Raw genomic sequence first — 23889 nt, forward strand, 5'->3', positions numbered from 1 at the left:
AGCAACAGATCAATTCCGACATTTATTTATCTTTGCTTTTCCATAATTATTAATTGACTCTTCTTTTTTTTTACGGCACCTCTGTGACTCCATAACCTCCTCGCTGCTCTGACTCTGTTGCTCTGTAATACCATCATCTGACTTCCTTTTTTTACTCCCATCATAGTTACTGCAGCTGCTAGAAGGCTTTGTGACTTGAACTTAAACAGATGTTGTTTTGAGACATTCGCTCCTAGGACTCTAGTGTGGATCCGTGTCTGCTGGATAAAATGTTAGTCACAGAAACGCTGCAGATGTCTTCCCATTATGAAATTTTAGCCACGCTCACGCTCCTGTTAGTTGCTTAAGCTGACGCAAAAAGGGCCGAGACACAAGACAAAAGATACATAACCTGTGTTATTATTTAGTCTTCTAACCTCAGCTCCATCTAAACCTTCACATCAGTAACAGCAACACTCAGTGCCTCACGTTTCACATCGTCAGTCGGCCACAATCGAACTATGGTTCACTTGAGTAATGTGGGAAAAGGGGCAGGGGACCGAGGCCTGTTTAAACTGGCAGGAAGCTCTTGTTAATTTTGGTTTGCCCTGCACACCGCATGCTTACTTGCAAGGTATATTTGAGAGCTTTAATATCGCCAGAGGTCACAGGAGGGGGATTTTTTTTGGAAGAGCTTAATTATTGTTTTCCTACTTATTATAGTGGCTCAGCATCTCTAATCCTAGACTCTTGTAAACACACGGCCTTGACAAGAAAAACACCGCAAATGCTCATCAAGACCGTAGAGATGACAAGGTTTTTTTTTTGCAGACCGAGAAAAGCAGCGGTGTCTTTTCCTTGCAGTCTTTGAGTTTTTATGGTATAATTTTGTGAAACTGAAACAGAAGCGAATTGAGTTAGTACATTAAAAAAAAATCTCCAACATGGACAAAGAGCAGCTTTTTGCTATGGTAAAAAGGAAGTGAGGTGTGAAGTGTGAGAGGACCGCGTGGCGTGCTATAGCTGTGGTGAAAAACACCCGATCCAGCCAGCATAAACCCCGCAGCCAGATGTGCTCTCGTCAAACTCTGCCAGGTCCGACTTTGTCCTGGTGGAATAAATTTCCCCCCACGGTTTCATATTAGTGCAGTTTTCTCACCCAAACAGGCTTAGCAACAGGCTGAAAAAGCTCTAACTTCATGATTTACCTGCTATTCTCTGTCTGTTAGTCATTAACGATGGGATGTAACACTCGCTGCCTCTCTCCACATGAACACCTCGGGGCTGATTGGCTGTGAAGTGGATTGAGTAGCTGTGATGTGCTGCAACAGGGTAATGGTTTTTTGTTGCCTTTAACATGCCACACAGGACCGCTGCTAGCTTTCTGCTGACTCAGCGTTGTGATGTCATGCCTTGCACATGGCTTGAATGCGAGCGAGGGATCGCATGGGCGTTTTGCAATTAAAAAACAATCCTTCCTTCAGACTGTAATTCAGATTTCATTGCGGAGCAGAGGGGGTTGTGTTTAGAGTTTAGACAGTTGGGTGGAAATGTTGGTCTGTCAGTTCACCACCGCGGCCCAGAGTCACTCAACCGATCCTCGAACTTTACTTTGCTTCAGCTGCATCTACTAAACAGGCTGGCAGCAGGTTTTACACAGACATTCATGGTTTCCAGATGATAAATCACACTCACTTTGCCGATTCCCAGTCACCGCCATACGCCGACTGACTTTTTGCAAAGCATGTCATCACCATCGCAACTATTTCATGCGAATGTCCAGCTGTGAGGAAGTGAGTAAATAAATAATGTTTGGACTTTCTCTGTCTCATCTCTCCCAGCTGACACCAGACGTAGGCTACAGTACTGTATGTAATGTCGGAAAGCCGTTGCACGCTAACGACTGTAACATCGGACAGTCATTAAATTGTCTTTGACGCCAGTGTGGACTAATTTGACGTATTTAGAACATATTTAGCAGATGTTTAGTAAACGATGTGTTTTTGCTCACCACTAGAACATCTGTATTTTATATGTCAAGGCAGCGTTGGCAAAAACATGTATGAAAATTATCAACATCAGCTCCCGTCTGTGTTCTACATCAAGTTGACGTTGGCAGTCGGCTAGACGCTCTGACACTGAATTTTGGTCACTGGACTCAACTTCTGTCATTTTTTTGTGTCTACAAACAAGTGCAACGCTAGAAATATCAACCTGGAAAGTCTGCGAACAGTCATCATCCCTGATTAAAAACCATTAAACAATTATTTTGTCTCCCTCGGCTCAATGACAGACAGCCTTTTACTCCACTTTCTCAAATATACCCTGACCCTGTGGTTGTATTCGGTGGGGATTTTGCATGGAGATATTGGATACATGCCCAGGAAAGGATTTTTAAGGATTTTGCCGGGACGAAAATAGCGTTTGTCTTTATGTACAAACAAAAATACATTGAAAACAATCACTAAAACATCCAATACAACCACCTGTTATCACATCGCTGAAGCTGAAAGCTCCACAAATGAGAAGTGGACCACAACTTGGCAAAATTAAAACACACGTAATTAGTATTAACACATTAACTCCACACTAATTTTCCAAGACTCTGTGTAGACGGAGTGACAACATCACCTGACGTGTTCTTCCACGCCAGTGAATATAATAAAATGCCTCAATTTTCTCTGTGACACATACGTAGCCTATTGCTGCAGTGACTTATAAAATGATGATGTTGCTTAGTTACGTGTTCAACAGAAAGCAAACATCAGTGTCACCTCAAAGACTTTTTTTTTTCCAATTTACAGCCTCTAATGATGAATTTCACGCAGCTGTATGACCTGAGTGATGTTTATTGATGGACACGCTCAGTCGTAAAAGTCATGAACTGCTTATATAACGATTAAGATCGACAGCACTGGCAGCTGAGCCCTTCACCTTTGTAATGTCTGTGCCACTAATTGATCTAACAGCTCTGTGCTGATCTTTCGTAAATCTTATCTCTTCTTTAAGTTTGCTGAGCTCCATGGGGATAAAATAAATGATTTCTCTCAAATGTTCCTCTTTTAAATGTCATTATCTCTCCCGTGCAGCTCTCCCGTCTCTTTAATTCTCATGTCACGTTGTATAATCTCAGTCATAATGACATTAAATCTGGCTGTGAGTGGGAGGTGGCACAGGGAGACATTACCTAACCAGCAGCACCAACACCCAAACACACAGTCACTCTAAGTACATATATGCACACGTACACACACACACACACACACACACACACACACACACACACACACACACACACACACACACACACACACACACACACACACACACACACACACACACACACACACACACACACACACACACAATTTGAGACGTTAGCTAACCGTTGACTTGACAGGCCCCCAAAGTGCTCATTACGTAGACAGCTGTAAAAACACACTTGGCCTTTCACTCTGGCTCAGGTAACTTTTATTCTGAATGTGTGTGAGGACTGGGATCGCACCTGCTGCACTGTGCGAAGTGAGTCAGCAAGGAAATCTCAAAATAAACAGACTGTTACACGTCTTTCTGCATGTGATTACGGATTGTTAATTGTGTGTGGATTGGGTTGGATTGGATATTTGCTATTGGGTTAGTTGTATTAACCTCTCATCAGTGTTGTTTAGGTGTGTGCGGTGTTATTGGATAGAGTAGGAGGAGGTAACTCTTGATTCGTGGTTGGTTGCTGTTGTCAGAGTCGAGTCGGGAACGCATGCAGGCCAACGGCACACTGGCTTTTTGTGCTTTGTCGTTTTATGAGGGTCTGCATTGTCTAAAGTTACAAGCAGCTCTGCCTCGAACCTGAAGAAAGGCCTCCGCAGACCTTTCGAACCTCCCGAGTCATCCAGCTGGAGGCACTGTTTCTTTTGGCAGTGACGCCAGCGAGGAGGGTGGGAGAGCTGCAGGCCCGGTGAAAGGCACGGGAGCGTCTGCAGGAATCACGACAGACACAGGAGGAGCCGCCTGAACTCTGCCCTCGTCTCTGCTGAGGTGCTGTGGAGGTCCCCGCCTGAAGCTGGGAAAAAGGAAGTGGGCCTGGTCATCGATTTATCATGTCAGAGCAGAGCAAATGTTATTACATGATGTTTTTTCTGTCTCAAATACATGGGCTGGCCTTCTAACAGAGGAGATCGAACAAAGGGATGGAAGTAAAGCAACGTTGGTTCAGCAAGTCAATCAAAGGTCCATGGGTGTAAAGCAGGAAGTCCTCAACAATAAGGATTTGACCAGGTTTGACCAGATCCTCCAACCATCATGGTGTCCATGTCCAGAGCAGTAATGACATCATGCTGCATAGAACCAACTTCAATGTGATCTTAGCACTTGAAGAAGTTTTCCTGATCTATCACACAACACTTGGACAGGGCCCTTCCATCCATTGGTTACACAGGATCCCAAGAAGGAAAAAGTGATTGTCCAACATTTTAGGTTATTCGCTTCGAGTGAGATTGGTAGCACTCTCGGTGTTAGATATTCTAGAAAGCTCAGTGAGCTAACCGTACAGTTTTCATTCATCTGTCAGTTAAACAGATATGTTGATAGTTCAGCCTTGGAGGAGCTAGTGAGCAAGCTTTGAAGAGATACAGGCTAACTTTATGTTTCAGATGGATCAAGAAAGCAGTTATGTGTATGTCCAATAATGTTGAACTAGTTGCATTGACCATCCATTGAAAAAATAGTTCAGCTTATGAAAAAGCAGAAGAGTACGAGTGCTCCCTGAAACTAAGGACTTTATTGCTAAGATGGTGCTCTCTGGTTCAGGGCTAGAGCAGTAGTAAAAACAGAAAAAATATCAAGGCGCTCATCGTGAGGAAAAAATGTGTAATTAGTATAATTATTACTATATAGTTCAGCTTATTTGACATTGGTTGTATGAGGTACTAGTCAGTGTAAGGTAGTATAAGCACATTCAGTGAAGTAAAGGGCTGTTTGACACCAACAGGAAGCAATGAAAATATTCAAAATAAAGTGTCCACTTCAGTGGTCGTGTTTTTAAGTGGCTGAGTATGAGTTTGTATTTTGCTGTCCTCGTCCACAGCAGCTACCTCACACAACCCCCACGTCAAATAACCCCAAACCATGAACCACCTTGAATGTCTCAGTGAACTGTGAAAGTGCAGCAGCAGCAGCATGAAGCACCAGTGTCTGGCCTGGCCTGCTGCCACGCTCCACACCATGTTGAAACCTCAGTGGTGGGACGCCTTCCTGCTTGTAGAGCTGCTGCTGCCTCGGTCCTGTTTACTTTTTCCAGATTTCAGAGGCTGAGTGTCTATTTAACCGAATCCTCCATACGTAATAGTATATAGAATACACCGTATGTACATCTATGTGTGGACAGATTGATAGGATGGAGAAAAAAACAATATAAAAGCAAAATAAACATCATGCATAATGCGCATGAAAATACACATTTGCAGTTTTCACATCACACACCTGTTTACCTTGACCACCGGCCCAGTTCTTAATCCTCCTCTCTCTCTCTCTAGGACTGTTTTGCTCCATCGGAGGAAAATGACTCGCCTGCGGAACAGCTTCCTCCAGACACTGCAGCCATTTCAATAAGGAGCCGAACATTTAATACAGAGACTAAATTAAAGTATTAAATGTTTGTTTGCTTTGCATGGCAAGCGGAGGGGGGAAAGAAGAATGAGGCCTTGTATTATCATAACCACGTGTTTGGAGTTTGGAGTGAATCTGCTGCCAAATGAGGAAGATTAGTCTGCAGTCACCCGCTGCAGAACACTGGCCGATTTGTTTTTATTTCTGGCACTTTGATCCAACACGTCTTGAATTGGCTCCTATGAAATGGTTCAGACTATTTTTGTATTAGCTAATTCCAATAAACGCTTCTTCCTCGTTCTGAGGCCTGTCAAGAAATCATAATGAGCAATGAGTCAGAGGCGTAAATCAGAACATTACATTAGGACAGTGTGGTTTTCTTAAAGATAGCAATAAAAAATATTCCTCATGTAAACAGAGAAACGACCGCAATTCTAGAGAGAATATTGTAATAACTCTGCAATTAACTTTGTTATTTTAGTTTTTGAGTGATTTCATAAGCAGTAAAATAAAAAGTCCAACAGTCTAAAGCTTCATCTTGCAAAACGTGTGTCTAATTCTGGATCAGTGATGCCACAAATAGGTTTAAAAGCGGATGAAAGTCTCTCATATTGTTTGGTTTATCTGCTGCTTTTCTGTAAACTTGGGATTTTGTCCTAAGGTGGATGTTTGTTCCTCTGATCCCTTCTTTTTGCAATCAGAAATGTTTTTATTTACCAGTCCTGTTTCTTCTTCTTCTTCATCATCGTCTAAACAACCAATATGAACCAAATAGTTAAAACTCCGAGTCCTGGTTACGATCATTGCAATTAAGCAGCAACAGGATGGTGGTCTTGTTGTGGGTTGGTGGGTTTTCTCTCATTGCTTTTTCCTGTTTGTCGTTAGAGGCCAAGTTGTGCTCGAGTCATGCAGGACCCACATGGGAGACAGCTGTGGTGACTGCGAGGATGACTCATGACAGTTTCTCCACATTAAAAACCAGCAATTAGGTTATTGAGGTTAAACTTCTTTCTCTTCGACTTTGCCATCATCTGTAAATTTTAGCCATAAAACTTTGACAGACTGCAAACTCCAGCGCTCATCGGCAAACGGTCAAAAGCAGTTCTGCGAATATTTACCATACATCAGGGATTTCTGGTCTTATTGTGATGATGCAAGGAGAAACGATACCAGTTCATTTCATCATCTCATTCCACTTTTATTTCAGTAGTAAGTAATAGTAATAAAAATGTTCTTTCTTGTCATGCACAATGTTTGTCTCCAAGCTCCAAGTGTTTCCAAGTCCTGTCAGTGCAATTATTGCCACTACAGCTACTAATCATTTCAATAGGCTATCTGAAGAAAAGACAACAAATCAATAGTGAGTCATGAGTTTTTGTTTTTAAAGCTTCATTAACTAAATATTTTGACATTTAATGTGTTACAAATCCACAGATAATTATCATTGAACACTGCACAGGAGTGGTAAGTATTGCAACCATGATGATGAGGATCGTGGTCGCATCAAGGGGTTATGTCGTTTAGGCTTGTTGTTGAGTGTTTGACATAAAACAGCCAAGAACAAAAGACTCTAAAAAACATGGACCAGCAGTGACAGCAAATTCTTCAACCATAAAAAACCACATGGATCCTTTTTTAACCCCTTGATGCAACCCATGCAACATGTCATTGTACTGGCACATGTCGACTAAAATAACGGTCATGGGTTTATTTTAGGTTTGGGAGAGGATCATGATTGCAGTTAAAATAAGTTCTTCCTCAACATTTGTTCTTATGGTTACTATAATAATCAAGTAATAACATTGTTTAAGACCGCTGCAGTGAAAAACAAAAAAAAAGCTATTTCGGCGCTAGTTCCGTGTTGGAATCAAACCTCACTCTCCTGTTTCAAAATCCTGTGTATGATAGATCCATCTTGTCACTGCACGTCTTCACTCTGCCACTAGATGTCGCCTCAAAACAAAATGTAACTATAGGGCATAGCCTAATAATCTGCTGCACAAATTACCTAAAAGAGCTCTTTTTTAAATGGAGGACAGTCTCGCCAATGAATATTCATTGTGTGATGGACCTGATTGAAGTGTCTGATTCCGTATAGTTTAAGTTCACGCTCCTCCAGACAACAAATCTTACATTTCTGATATCGCTCAATGGATAAATTAACAGATTCATATGGTATGTTTCTTTTAGAGAGCTGCACCCAACACATGAGCCTGTACAGACACACAGTCAGACCCTTGGTTAACCCTCACCCAGTGTGTCTGGGAGGAGCTGCAGTATAAAATCCTCTCTTCATTTCCCTCCCTGTGTTTAGAATAACACAGGTCCAGCTGCTCCAAGTGGAAACTGCTGCTTTCAGACGCTTCACCCCGCTCCTTCGTCTCCGATCTCTGTTTTATATCAAATGAGTCGCAGCAGCTCTGCCAGAGCAGGGATGTAGGCCATTACATATTTAAATAACCTCTCGTTTGCATTATGTTGTGCAGCCTGACTCGGTGTACCCTGTCTTACGTCTCCTCCACGCTGTAATACTTCCCATGGTTTCACTTGCACAAGCAGGGGAATATAAAAACTGAATTTATTATGTGATGTAATAAGTCTTTCAGAGTTCATGATACTTCATCAAGCAGCAGATCCGAACCAGACAGGGGTTCAAGCACATTTCATACACACTGCTAATCAACTGACTGATCAAATATTTTCATCACTTCATGTCTTTGCAGCAAATTAGAGCTATAAAACGAATATTTTGATTCTACTGAAGTTAAACAGTCCAGGGATCAGGCATATGATGCACTGCAAAGTGCAAAGCCAGACATGGCCATACTGCTTCACCTACTCAGCTCTTACATGATCCCAAACTGTCACTAGTATAAATCAAAGCATTGGGAGCGGAAATTGTGTTACAAACTCACCTACAGTAAGTAGTTTTTGGCAAAGCTATGTTGCCATTAAACGGTCTAGTAGTGACTGACTGAATCATGTTTTTCTTCAGGGCCTGTATGCGCTCACTGATGACGAGACAGTTCAGCACTACAAATGCCACTTGGCTGCCGCTTCTGATACCGGACAGATACTGGGACAGCCTGGCTACCCTTAAGACTTCCTGTCCAAGCCGAACTGCAGTGTTTATTCTGCTGAACAATAAGGAGGTTGAATTGGAGCTCCGGCTCATTTCCTCCTTTATGATGAGCCCCTCCTCTTTGCCCATTTTTTGGATTAGCCAGGAGTCAAGGGTGGAGTCAAGTAGAGTTCTCAACGGGCCTGAAAATTACAACCCGAACCGACCCGACCCGTGGGTTATTAAGCCCGCACCCGACAGAACCCGACAGACCAGCATTAATTATCTACCCGAACCCGATCCGGCCCAAAAAAAAAAAGCGGCATGCTTTCTTTGCAGCGGGAGGTGCCGCTGCCGGTGACGCAGCACTCGCCTTCTGCCTCACGTCATCTGGCTCCTCCGGTACCGGCCCGCTAACGGGCGGGACTTAACGTACTGCTGTAGGCTACACTTGTCCTTCGATCAGCGGGCGCAATTGATTACATTTCCGCTGTGGGAACGGTGCGTCTTTGTGGAGATTTATCCACCAACCAGTGCGCGTGCTGTTGACGCACAGCTGCAGCTGTGGAGTAGACACATGCCTATCGTAATGTTTCAGTGGTTCTGCCCACAGCAGCACAAGATGCAGAGTGGGATATTTGTCTGAGACTCACACATGAACAAACAACAATTTACACCATAAATGTGTTTTATGAGGGGTAAAAAAGGAAGCCCGAGGTCCGACCCGACCCGAGTCACTTTCATATTTTTTCGACCCGAACCTGGCCCGAACCCACGGGTCCCGTCGGGTTTGTCGGGCTGGCCCGGCCCGTTGAGGACTCTAGAGTCAAGTACTGCCAAGATGGCAATGGCGGAGCAGCCCACTCTGAGCTTCAAAACATCAGGGTTAGGGTTAGAGTCCTTTTCCACCGAGCTGGTTCCAGCACTGGTTCGGAGCCAGTCCCTGTTTAGCACCGGTTCTTTGCTTTTCCACCACCTAAGCACTGGTTCTTGGTTCCTAAAACTGGTTCTCCAAGCAGGCACCAACTCCTTCCTGGGCTACAGAACAGAACCGGTTCCTCCAGGGGCGGGGGCTGGGGTTACCTGAGCAACAAGACCAGCGCGAAGATATACAGAGACGTTATCGATACGTATTAAGTTTGTTTATCCGCTATGTAATCGATCTGAGCTACAGGCAGTGGCTATATCGCCGTCAAAACGTAGTTGCCAGTCGTGGCAATTACAACGAAGACGGCTACATTTTTTCTTTTTAAAAAAAAGCTGGGTTTAGACTGATAGTTATCGCTAATTAGACAGACCACATCGGGTCCAGTGTTGATCACCCTCGGGTGGTCCGTTTATAACTATAGCAGGCAGCATAGACAGGAGCAGCTCCTGGATGGGGAGGGTGGTTCTGACTTGGCTCCTAACCAGTGCAAAAGCAAACTGGTTCTTTGGAGGCACCAGAGTTGAACCAGTTAAAGCAGAAGTGAGTGATCCGGTCGTTTTCGCTAATGCTGCGTTCCAGGCAGGCTTTTGAAATCGTAAATTACAGCTTCAAGTCACAACTTACGACTTTGTAGCGTTCCAGGCAACCCACTCGTGTTTTTCCGACCTGTTTTACCGGTGAAAGTCACTATAACGGCCACTCGTAACTTCCGACCGGTGAACTCGTACCAGATCGAACTGGTACCACTTCACGGTCGGAAAAATACGAGTTTCCTTGAACGCACCATAACAGTCCTCTTCGCTAAGTCACCACATTCACGGCGTTCCTTGGCTGCACACACAGCCCTGCATGCCGTTCTCTCTCCTCATTGGATAAAAACTGTAGGATACGATAAATGTTTTCTCTTCGGCTCAGAGCAGAGCAGAGGGACTGAGAGACCCGTGTTTCAGTCCAAACACTCTATGTAAGTGATTGCTGTCGGAAGATATAACTATTTAAGACTTATATTAACACAAATATATCACTCACTTCTGCTTTAAGCACCGAACCAGCACTGGAACCAGTTTGGTGGAAAAGGGGTATATATGTGTGACATCACAGAGGCTACATCAACCTTAATTAACAGTCTATCGGCTGTTCAAACTCAAATTTAAGAGTCATCCTCCGTTTGTTGTTCTTAGTGTCTAAGAAGTGTAAACATTTAATCAATCAAAGATGCTATAAACTACAGTGTTTTTACAGTGTTTTTATTTAGCGTTTTTAATTAATTTATAGGCCACACTAATATCTCTTGATTTGCATGTTGTTGTGGCTGTTTTTATTTTATATCATGTTGTCTGGTTGTAACTAATAAAATCTAAATAATTGAGAACAAAAGGAGCTGAAGTTGTAACTGACAATATAAAGTCAGGTTTTGTTTTGCAGTAGTGTTTTCAGTGTGTGGCCTCTTGCTTGTGAAAGATGCTGTATTTTCTCCTCTGTGTGTTTATTTGTGTGCAGTGACCTATACTGTATATAATCTATAGTGGAACCAGATGTGGTGGTCGTATCAGATCACTATGGGCTACACAGGGTTGGAGTATTTCTGGGGTGCAAAGAAGACACCATGAAATGAGACTAACTAGAGCCTGTCAATGTAAACAAACCCATTTCAACACAGATAATTATTTCCATGGGGAGCAGATTATGGTGAAGTTGTAAATGAAACACGGCCTCATGTGTCGTGATAGCGACTCTGTGACTGCGGGCTTGTAGGAGTCGGGGGTCCCCAGGGCAATCAGCGATAATTATGGGATGTTCATAACGTTGCAAACATGCACGCTCACACAACCACCCACCCACTACACAACACATTTTTAAAAAACACACACTCATGTAAACACAGTCAAAGGCACGAGATCGACCTCTGGATGCAGTTGGATCCCTCTTGTTTGGGAAATGAATTTGAGCGGTATTAAGGCCTAAGTCTTGATTCTTAAGAGCTCAAAGTGCTCTTATCCAGAGGACCCTTATACCCCCGGATGATGGATATCCACTGAGAGTCTACTGTACAGAACGACTGATGAAAAGCCAAACTGCACCTTTTCTGCAGGAAATTCTTTCAGTGCTGCGTCACACATCACATTTTCCTTCATATTTGAACTTGGTCCTTGCTGTCCAAACATTCCTTGTACTGACTCGCAGGACCTGGCTCCCATTAGCATTGGGAAGCCATTCAGATATTTGTATCTGTGATTGATTGAAAGGGTCTGTTTACCCCTGGAGAAGCCATGAGTTAAACTGCTGACACTTCCTCTACTCCAACTGATACTCTTTACACGATAAAAGCAAATGTTGGCCACGGTTTTCAGCCCCCACCTAACCCAAAGAGGTCAGAGGGGTTGGAGCCATGTTTTTTGCACAACATCACGAGCCACTCTTACGGTAAAGTCCATAAATATGTTATGAAAGAGTCACGCATCCAGACGAACATGCACAAATACACAAACGCAAGCCAGACTGAACAGCAGGAATGCACATGGTAAGAAGAAAAAAACAACGCAAAGAACCTCATTGCAGAACATCACCTGGTATGTGTTAAGCCGTGTGCTCTTAATTACTCTGTCGTCTCATCATAAATTTTAAAACTGGGACCAAAAAAACAACTGGAAATGAAGTGAGTAAACATGGAGAAAGAAGCCACTGGCCAGGAAGAGTCGCCACAGTGAACTGATTAACTTCTAATTATAGAATAAATAGTTCAAAAAAGTGTCGTTCATGAAAGTTTGAGAAAAATAAATCTCAAGTAGAAACACACAGATATTATATATTGGTTAAAACAAATGATAGTTGACCTTTCGTGCTCCAGATGTGTGGCTGGTTTGCATGCACAATGAAGCATGTCTCACACACACAGACAAACGAGCGCACACAAAGACACACACTTCACCCTTTGGTGTTTTACAGCAGTGTTTGCTTTTGTTGGATAATGAAACTGACATGGCAACCTAAAGAGAGAGAGAGAGAGAGAGAGAATATGTGTGTGTGTGTGTGTGTATGTGTTAAAGCACGCGACACCATGTTCTGGTGTGTGTTAGGTCAATCTGGCCAACACATGGGGTCGGAATGAATAATTTCCTCCTTGAAGTGTGAAGACAAGACATGCAGGGCTACTTGTGGCATCCATGGCATTTGTGTGTGTCCGTCCATGTGTGTGTGTGTGTGTGTGTGTGTGTGCGTCCGTCCGTGTGTGTTGTTATTACATTGAGAAACACGGACATGGTTCAGTGTCCACTTAGGGCCATGACATGTAGATGTGTGTGTGTGTGGTCCTCGCCTCACATTTGCAACCACCAGCAGATGTTGGGGTTACCACCAGCGCATGCTATTTCCATCGTGTGTGTGTGTGTACCAAGAGAGAAGGAGACCACTGCAAGGGTGGTAGAGGTTATTGTGAATAAAACAACAAATGGCAAACTGAGACCACCACAGACCTCACACTGACTCTCCCCTACTCTCTCTAACACACACACACACACACACACGCTATGTGCAGACCATTTGGCACCATGGGTAATTTTACTGCTCCCTTTTCTTTTGCATAAGTCATCTGTGTTTGCTGTACTGTAGGTGGAGGATGGGCTGCTACAGTATATGGATGAAGGTGACAGCATATTTCCCATCAATGAGAATGAAAATATACTTAACGCTACACTATAAAATACATAAAGGGAAAAAAAACTTTATGACGCAGAGAGGGGAAAGTGCTCAATATTAAGATGCATTATGTAAGACTGGCAGTTTAAAAAAGGTCAAGGACAGAGGACTTTATTTCTACCATTAATGTTCTGTACTTCAGCGGGTCGAGACGACGCCCTGCACCACAGAATGAGACCTTTCTTCTTCGCTTGTTCAGGTGAAAGTCTTCACTACTTTACTATTTCTGGCATCCTGGATGAGAGGTTTTCCACTGGACAGCAGCCACACAGCGAGACCAGACAGTGACCTCTGGCTGTCACCAGTGAGGGATTTGGAGAGCTTTACTGAAGATATGTTATTTTGTCTTTTTATTTATTTTCTGTTTGATTTATTTTGGAAGGGAGGGTTGCTTCGGGTGTCCCTAGACATATTGACAGCATGTCATAATGTTATTAAAAGAAACTGTGGTCTCAAAGAAATGGTGGATGGAATTCATTAGTCAATCAAACGCCTTTATGTGAGCAGCCAGGCAGAGGGAGGAACTTAGAAGTTTTACTTTTACCTGAAAAGTCTGTTTTTCAACAAGCTTCAAAGTTTCAGTACAGAGGAGGAAGCTGAGGCATGTGGGATGATGACTCATGCTTTCCAGATAAATACAAATACAGCGCCAGCTATTTACAGCAAAGTCTCAGCAACCTTTTTGTGGTGCCAGATGGACCGAGTTCACCGCTTACGGATATTAGTTTTCAGTTTAGGATGCAGCTGTTCAAACTGGCACCTGTCAGTCGCAAACAAGCAAAGAAATATTTGTTTTCGTAACTGTCTTCCGGTAAGAAACAAGCAGATCATACATGACCCATAGATGCGTTTTGTTACTAGGCGACATCTAGTGGCCGTAATTATTATGACAGGAGCAAATGCGGCTCATTTATGTTCTTTGCCATGTTCGCATACGGATATGGACAGAGACCTTCTGTTCCACTCTATGTTCATTTATCTGCAGATATCTGTGCCTGTCCCGTTCAGTGTAGCCCACACTTCAAGCCAGACCAGCAAAAGATAACGAAAATTTTGCGAAAAAGGTATGGAATTTGCGATCTACAATGTTGCTTCTGATTTTTCCTCTTTCTCAATAAATACATAATCAAGCCGTGGTGTTGATTGGTAGGACCACTCTCTGTACAGTACTGTGGTTAGTGTCTTTACGATGACAACTCAGGTCATCTGTTTTCATAGAGGCACTGTTTTCAGAGACACGCCTTAGAGTCGTATTGTAGGGTTGGAGAAAACGACCATTATGGCTGTTTAGATCAGAGGACATCAGTTTATAATGACAACAATCCTCTCTATATATACTGACTATAAACAGAATCAGTATATTCTCCAAGTTTCAGTTTCCCAACATCTAAACTGCACCAGTGCCTAGTGGGAAAAATAGTCCTTAATAGGCAGAATAACATCCTCCTCTTACAGCAGTACCATACAGGAAATAAGAGAGGGGTGGTCTGACTTTGGAGGCCAGTAAAGAACTTAACTGACACGTACATGCATTGAGGATATGAAGTATGGGAACCGTGGGTGTTTGGCCAGAACATCTCGTCATTTCTCCCCTATAAATATGAAATTAAATGTCAGTGACAGAGCTGGACTCGGTCCCTGCAGGGGAAGCAACTTGTTCTGCCAGACCACTGGGGCTCTCACAGTCACTGCCAACACTTTTTATTGTGGTTGATTGGGTCGACCTTTTGCCCTACTGCAAATTACAGTGTCCCACGCCAATGAACTGTAGAACTCGCCCCAATCACTGTCACACACATCAAGGAGAGTGCACCGACTAAGTCTTCTGTCCTACACTTTGGACCACACAGAGATGATGATAGACAGATTAACAGCATACATGACTAAATTATTGACTTAAAATAAAAAATAGTGAGTGACAGTCAATTTGTCACATCATTGCATTTCCTATTGTCATCTTGTGACTGTCTTTTTGGATTTCATGCTTCCCCACTTCCCCTTATGGTTTTGGTTTGCTGATCCCTGCCTTCTGATTGTGGATTATTCCACCATCCGATTCACGATGACAAGATTCAACAAAGTAAATGGACTTCAAACTGGCCCAATCAATATTTCTTATATTAAAAATGTAATCAACAGAGTTATTAATACAACAATGAACAGAGGTTGTGGAAACCAGATCCACTTCAGGGGACATGAATGCTGTATAGCTGCTCTGTGTCCACTGGATAATGATCAAACCTTTGCCAACATATAAATAAACATTATGAGCTGTTAATATGTATAATGTTATGGTTACAGTTTGCTGCACTGCCTCCAAGTGGACAAAATCCAACTAATGCAGGATTAAATCAACAGCAATCCAAGTTGTGTACTCATGAAGGGGTTCAGGTAAGGGTTGCTAATATAAACTGTGTTTTTACAACACAGTAAATGCTGTAACATTTCTTCTCTGGTAATACTAAAATCACCATATAAACCACAATAAAACTGCTACTGTTAAGGTTGGTTCAACAACTTTGTAAAGGTCCTGGGAAAAAACTGAATTACAATTTTGAAATTTGCATCACTCAATTATCAAAATCTACAGGGTTGCAGAAAACGACTATTATTGACACTAAATCATCTGATCATTATTTTCTTTGTCAATCAGTTGCTCAGTGTATAAAATCATCAGGCACAATAACATTTTCAAACTGCCCAAAGACTGAGTCTATTGTCATAGAAAACTGGGAGACCAGCAGATGTTCAAATTTTACACAATGGGACAAGTTAATTTTTTGATTTTTGAAAATGGTTGCCAATTAATTTTCTGCCAGGTAATGAATGAATTATTTCTGGTCAATAGTAGCCAACTGGTTGGTTTATGGTTCCCTGAGGAAATACTAAGACTGACATGGGCAAAGGTCAACAGGGGCCCAACAACAAACCTCTGCCTCCAGGGGCCCCTTGGAGGTTAATCCAGCCACGTTCACTATGTAAACTGCTGTAACAAGTAATACAAAGCCTGAAATAAGAACTGTCAGTGTTCAACTCACGTACAGGTCCTCACTCACACCTACACAGGTGTTTTCACTTATTTCCAAACAGAGCAGGCCTAATGCAAGAATAACACAAAACACCTGTGTGGATGAGCCATGTGGGGTTTTGATGGTTTCTAGTTGCTACTATGCAAGGACGTACAGTACAGGCTCCACAGGTAATCTGGAAATAACTCAACATAGGAAAAGATAATAACAGTTTTACAGTCCAGTGCTATAAGAAAAAAGCTCAAGGCTTGTCTGGCTGTGGTCTCACAGTATGAAAAACAAAGACTATAGAGGCAGATAATGTTTTGCAGTACCGCTTAGCTATAACAGCACTTTATAGTGGTACAGACAAGTAGATAGAACAAGGAAGTGTTTCTATAATATCATGATTTATCTTCCATATACTGCAGTCAGCCTCTGTTTTGACGGTGAATTTCAGTCACAAACAAACTACAAAGTAAACTCCAGACACCACTTCTGACCTTAATAACTTCAATAATCCACAACAAACGGGAGCGACACATTCTTATTTTACGATGCATTTTACAACCACATTAGAACAAAGGCCCCTCGCCACAGCCAGACTCATTTGGTTTGCACAGATGCATTGTAGCGCATTTAATATTAGGAGCACTGAGTGAGAAAAAAAATGCTAATTTAAACACCTCAGTCAGTCCAGGCTCTTGTCTATCTAGAAAGAACTCCTGTGCCACCTAGTGTTGAAAGACTGGGTTGTACATTTCTGTATAACTGCATGCAATATGAATTCTTGCTAACTAATTTGACCATTGCACAATTATATGCTTGACTTAAATTCAAAATTTTGTTTTCCTAATTTGACTTTTTCATGGGTGAAATGATTATCAAATTTCTCTTTAACGGTAAGTGTCATAAATATACATCCCACACGATATCAGCTTCTCTTTTTGTTATCTACATTTTTTTCGAAAATAATCTCCAACAGCTGCAGCCATAAAGTGCTTCAAAATAAGATAGTCTCCTTGAAGATTGCCGTGTTTACATCCTCACTGGACTACAACCAGTGTCAGCATGCTACTTCCAGTAAGCTCTGACTGTACAACACAGTGGGAGCTGAGTCACAGACCAGATGGAGGCTATGATCTGTAATGAGTGGAAACCTGGCTAAACTATAGACAGAGCTCGCAATCACTGAACAAAGTCCTGAACTAAGACGATTTTTAATACTGTAAGTGTGGTATTTCGTTTGTTGGATATCTAATGTGCTTTAAATGCAGTTTTAGTCCATTTAAACTGATAATCAATGATGTAATTCCTCCTGAAACCCTCCTGGGTGAAAGAATTCATTTTATTTTATACACTGTGCAGACTTTCCTGACTTGGCCAAGGAGCCAATAAAAAGATTTATTTTCCACTTTGGCTGTCGTTGTGACCACTGCTCTCCAGTCTCCTCTTACCAAATGTTTTATTCCTGTTTTATGATTTTTAAGCCATTGTCGAGAAGTGCTTTTGGGTTGCAAAGTTTTGACAAATCACTAGCCAGTCCTAATTCTCACGTTATTTACAGTAGTGGAGCCTCCAATGGCGCATTTGACCTTAGACCTCTGACCTTCTGAAAAGGGCAAAGACAATTTCCAGATTTAAAGCAGCAAATTTAAGATTTTTAAAACAAGTAATTTGTCATTGACATTTGGCTGCAAAACACTGCCTTTTTTGTTCTTTTTTTTTTACTGATGTTTAGTGCAAGGTGAGGAACTTGTGGCGCTTTATTAACATTAATACCTCATCTGGTGGTTTATTAAGAGGTGAAAAGTTTATGAGCATTTTCAGTTACTTGATTGTAAATGTCTCAACAGCCAGAGATTCTTTCCACAACCTGGCAACACAAGAAGTTGCTTCTATTAATAGATATGTCATATACTGTAGCTGATAAAGAAAAGAAAAATGTTACATAATCCACTGGTTACAATTTAGGAACGGACCAGGGACTACATAATAACTGAAATGACTCACTGTGGAGAACTGTTTGTGTTTTGTTCTTGTTTTATAAAGAAAGTTTTTTTCACTGCCTGATAAGATCAGTGTCATCTCTCTCTCTCTCTGCTTCAGGCAAACATTAAACAACAAAGGCCCAACCAAGCATGACATGTGACTTTACAGTCATTAATGTATGTAAATATCAGACACATCAAGTACTTGAATGATAGGATGAGAAAAAAAAAAGCAAAATCTATCTTACCATTTGTTGTACCATCGTCATTTTGATTATTATTATTGTAGATAACACACCCTCAGATGTTGGAAATAAATATATCACCTCATGAAATAGACTTTCTAATCTTGCTGGTTGCTTTGCAGAAGATGTTCAGCCTGCAAAAACAAAACATAACATTTAGGAAGGGGCAACTGTTGTATGGGTTCACTGATGTAATAAAGACAATTCAGTTCAATATAAACACTGAGGAGCACCAAGAAGTCGACGGGGTCGTCTGGTTTGATCTTGCAGCACTCCAACATGGCCTCAGTGAGTGAGGGCATCACATGCTTCATCAGGTAGTTCCTCAGAGGAAGAGAGTGAGCCTCCAGCAGCTCCAGCTCCTGCCTCTTCACCTCAGACAAATTCTTCTGCTACAAAAGAAAAAACATCCTGTAAAATCTATTCCCTTGACTATTGGGAAATGGGATAGACATGGTTTTTATTTTCTCTCTTGGACTCTAGCGCTGAAAGATTTCTCTTAACCCACTGTTGAATGACATTCAGAGCTCATCTTTGTCCTCTGTGAACAGCACAGCTTCTCTCTCGTCTTACCCACTCCTCGTACTGAGCAGCCATCTCAGCCAGCACAGCCTCATTCCTGCGTTTCTTCTCAGCAGCATCTGTGGACAGTTTCTGCTTCTTTTCCTCTTCTTTCATCCTGTCCTCCTCCTCCTGCTCCTCTGGACTCAGGCCATAGTTCTTGGGAAGCCCAACAATCTCTGTGATTTTCTCCATGACCACTGTGTACTCTGGATCATCTGTATTGACCTCTGGAGAGAAACAAGACACGTGTGAATAAACTGAATTGAAATATGCCTTCCTTACGATTTCCCATTCATCATTTCTGCACTAATCTTTCTTTCACGTTTGTCTAAATCGCATTATTTCCCTGAGATGTAGGACAGTAGTACCAATATGTTCAGGGTGAATTTCCAGCTCATCAAAGTAGTCCAGCAGGGTTTCATCAGCAGTGCTGAGCTTCCTGTATCTCATCAGGCGAGGGAGGAATTCATCCTGGGTGTAACGCATTTCCTCTGCAACACTTTCTGGAAGCTCTTGTACTCTTTTTGTCAGGAAATCATCAGATGCTTCTAAGGAAAATACATGCTCTGCAAAGCATAAACACACAGGATAACACATTTTAGTTTAATAAGTTGTTTTTTTAAGAGAAGATCCAACTCTTATTAGTTTGTAATGAAGTATTCTGTTGACCTGGGGTGATCTTTTTGTTGTACGCAGGAGCTTTGACCATTGATTCATGGTGATCTGTGTCCTCATCTAAACGATAAAAGAACATCACACACATATGGGTGATATATATAGTACCAAGAGTAAAATGGTATTTAGCTTTATGAATGAAACTTGCCCATGAAAATGATCTTGGCTTGCTCATAGGTCTTAGGGAAGCCATCAAGAACAAATCCTTGGTTCCTACACGGCCTCGAATTCAGTTTTTCCTGCAAAATGTTAAAAGCCAGATGGTCTTCCAGTCGACCTGATGGATCAGAATACTGGTTAATACGTAAGACACTGTGCAATCCAAAGTATCTAAATGATGTTAATGAACTAAAAAGAAACAACCATGTGTTTGTAACACTGAGAGACACTGGTGGAGTTTCTCTGTGCTTTCATTACTAACCTTCATTCATTTCCATGCCTTTGTTAAAATTGTCCAGCTCTGCCCGTGCAGCTGCTTCAACCTCTTCACTGACATGTTCAGGGTCACCTCCATCTACGATTTCCTTCTGTGACATAAAGAAGATTCACTGTACACCTTTTAAATCCCATCTACAGTACATGTTCATTACAAGTACGTCTCCTGTTTTCAAAGAAGAAGTTCCACAAGAGGGCAGTATATTTCCTTCAGCTGTATGCCGGTGAAAAAACAATGAGAGAAATTCTATCTATTACTCCAGTCAAACTTTTGGCTTCCACTGACCAGTTGTGTAATCTTTTCCTCAATGACCTCTTTGATCTTGATGTGGTGTATCTGGTAATGATTGCAGAGCTTCTCTGAAACGGTGGTTTTACCCACAGATGGTGGTCCGACCAGGCAGATTCTGATGGGCTACACGGATGAGGAAAAAAACATCTGGATTGTGAATGCATCATGTCAGCTTTCATCTGATATAAAAAATAGCATTTATCACCTGAATTTGCTGACATATATACAGTATATTCAGAAATGATCTAACCCTGAAGCCTTGTTTACATCAAGTACAAATGAGAATCAAAAACAAATGTGCTGTGACTCTTTTCCTCATCGGAATCACCTAAACACTTACAAGTAGCTGCCTGGTGTCTTTGTATTCTTTCACAATGCTGTCCATGTTCTCAATCATCCCAGAGTCAGAAGTCCATTGTAGGCTGAAGGAGTCTTTGATGATAAAAGCATCCAGGCGGAGGTTGACACTAAAGTACTCCAGCTCCTCTGGCTGAATACACATTTCACAGTTTGTTGAATACTGAATATTGACAAACAAAATATACAAAGAATGCACAGCCGAGGGAAAAGACTGAGAACTATTGCCAGACAGGAACGCAACTCAAGAGAATAAGAAAAAAAATGCAAAACTTCACCTTAAATGCCCTCATGGTGATGGCTTCCTGCTCTGGTAGCTTGTTAATTTTTCCTGGCCCCAGTGTATCACTTATCATCTTGTTAAGAGTCAGAGAGAGAGATTTTTGCAGATTATTTGTCATTGTGTTGTGCAATCAGTCTCACAGCAGCCCACTATGCTATATATACTACAAATGTACGTGATACAGTCTTGCTTATAACAAGCTTACCTTTATAATATCCTCCAATGTGTTCTTAGAGTCATCAACGGCAAGGATATACTTTGACTTTGGCCTGAGCTCAGTGATGTTTTGGATCACTCTGAAAAAAGGGAAAACCAGTTCAGATCTATACAGACCATAGACTACAGATATGTAAATTGTTTGTGCTTCTTCATAATGGAGTGTCGATTGACGGGGGAAAGTTTAATTGAGGGAATTTTAGCACAAGATCCAAAAAGGGAAAAAAATGAATTTGTCTTTAATGAATAGCATTAACAACAACAACAATTACCCTGCAAGGTCATGTACGTGAATCATGGGAATACAATTTGTGCCCTGTCCAAACACAGGAACTTCTGGAAATTGCATCAACCAAGACACCTGTTGAAAATAAAGATATTGTAAATTGTACATGCAGCTGACAGTGTATCATATCATATCATCTTAAATATGTTTATTATGTTACCTTGAAAAAGTAGTGAAACAGGTTCTCCCCCTTTCCGTACTGAAGACCACTCGCTACAACATAACCAGTAAGTTTGGACTTTTTGGACTGAAATCAGGGGACAATTGAATCAATATGGATCACAAATGTTTTCCAGTGTTTGTCTTGTCAGGTGATGCCATGATTTGCTGTTGTTGTGCTGAAATATTTTCAGTATCATAATTTACTTACCCCTCTCCCCAATTTGAGGACAAGTTTCTCCAGATTGTTGTGGTTTTTGAAAGCGGGATGTGGCCTTCTTCTTCTGAACTCTTCTTCTGTTAGCAGAACATCTGTATCCGCCTGAAAAGAGAAATTATAATCACACTTGTGGCTTGTTATGCCCAGGAAAAGACAAAAGCTTCCCTTAATTTTATTCAGGCTCACTGGATTCTGCGGCTTGGTCATGGCCCAGGTCATCACTGTTGAGACTAAGATGAACATTTTCCGAGATTTTAGGTTTTCCAACTGAGCATGAAGGGCTGTTTGTGAAACCAGGAGGAAAAGAACAGGGAGGGAAGACATTAAGCCTACACTTTGGTCACATTGATGAATCATATCATCTTTTAACTGCAAGAGATTGATAGGATGACACCATGCCACATAATAATAAGCCTACCTCATTCCCTTACCTGTGAATGCCCATGTTGCCTCTTCAATCAGCTGCTGAGTTGCATTTTCTGAGATGTTGTACACAACCACATCACACTCCAGGAGATGTTCAAGGAGCTCATCCCGAGTTGGTGACTACCAAACAATTTTGTATAGCATATTACGCATCATCTTTTATTAATCACATTACCCAGAAATAGATATAAGTTAAAGCTGAAAATGTTCCTGTGTTGTGGAGCAAACATTTAGATCCTATACTTGGGAAAAGGTAAGGCATTATAGCAAGTTAAAGCGTGCTATTCAAAATTACTCAATAGTCAAGAATATAATGGTCTCAATAGTAATATACATTATAAAGTGTAGTGCTGGATACTTTAATCTATTGCAATCACATCCTCATACAACCTGATTATGCTCTGTATTTAAAAAAAAAAAAGGTTAGATATTCAACGTTTGGTGGCGTGCAAGTACAGTATAAAGAAAGATAATTTGAGAGCAAAAAGCAACAATTTTGAGTGTGCAAAAACATCAATATCAAAAATTGCAGGAGGTTTTTATGTGCTTTTATTTACTCAGACTTACTGTATATCGTTCCTGTAGGAAACCTGTCTTCTCGTCGCTGGAGGAGGAGGAAACAGTCCCCACTATGTGGAAAGCAGGTTCAGCTGGAGACGAGGCTGAAGTCTCTGGCTCTTCATCCTCTGAGCTCCCCCCGGCCGCGCACGCCGACAAAAACTACAGTATTGCAGTGGGATAAACACAGTAAGTTATTCTACACTGATGCTAATGACTGCTCATGTTACCCCACAGCACACACCGACCTATCCATACTTTTACCTTAGCGATGTGCTTGGAGGAATAACCGTCGACGTTGCTGATAAAAATACGTTTGGGACGAGTCCGTTGCTTTTCATCCCCCATTTTAAGAAAGGCGACAATTTATGGCCACGAATAATTCAAGTTCCTGTCGCCTAGAGATAATTAAGTTCACTTTGTCACTGAAAAGACGTGTTCAACTAGCTAGCAGCTTAGCTACATTGTTGACAGGAAGAACTTGCCCGTTGCTATGGACTCCCCTGGGTTGCTATGGGCCCTTTTTTTTTTTTTTTTTTTTTTTTTTTTTTACATGTGTTTATTAATTAATTTAAGACAATAAGAATCTAATTTCCATATAAGACCAAACAAGCTGGCAATAAGAAAAAAAAAACACTAACAGATAAGTTCAGCCTAAATGTGACAGGCTAAATGGGAGCTAAATAAAGAAAAATAATAGGCCTACAGTTTTTATTATTACAAAACATCTTGTCATTATAGCAGAAGTTTACATTAATACTATCAAGAAATGGTTTCTATATTCTTTCAAGGCATTAGTTTGTAGTGCAGCAGGAGACAGATTGTCCAGAGGTAGGCTACAGTCCATTATTGTCCTATATGCCATCCCACAACCAAGGGGGCTTTATCTGAAATCCAGTGCTGAAGAAT

The 23889-nt window shown here is 41.6% G+C and overlaps 1 protein-coding gene across 1 annotated transcript; it reads right to left on the bottom strand.

The window, feature by feature from the left end:
- Window positions 1–18607: 18607 nt before the first annotated feature.
- Window positions 18608–23466, bottom strand: LOC311007164 (adenylate kinase 7-like; the record flags this gene model as incomplete). Its single annotated transcript, XM_084000252.1, has 18 exons — window positions 23245–23466; window positions 22990–23142; window positions 22428–22542; window positions 22183–22277; window positions 21988–22098; window positions 21778–21861; window positions 21604–21692; window positions 21321–21411; window positions 21111–21188; window positions 20816–20965; window positions 20470–20598; window positions 20170–20275; window positions 19897–20025; window positions 19743–19808; window positions 19442–19639; window positions 19083–19300; window positions 18743–18901; window positions 18608–18643 (listed from the first exon to the last, which is right to left on the bottom strand). Exons 1-18 carry the CDS (start codon window positions 23326–23328, stop codon window positions 18608–18610), a joined length of 2091 nt encoding a protein of 696 aa, XP_083856378.1. The 5' UTR covers window positions 23329–23466.
- Window positions 23467–23889: the final 423 nt, after the last annotated feature.

The sequence above is a fragment of the Trachurus trachurus genome, assembly GCF_905171665.1.
Source record: "Trachurus trachurus genome assembly, chromosome: 24".
In the NCBI taxonomy this organism is placed as follows: domain Eukaryota; kingdom Metazoa; phylum Chordata; class Actinopteri; order Carangiformes; family Carangidae; genus Trachurus; species Trachurus trachurus.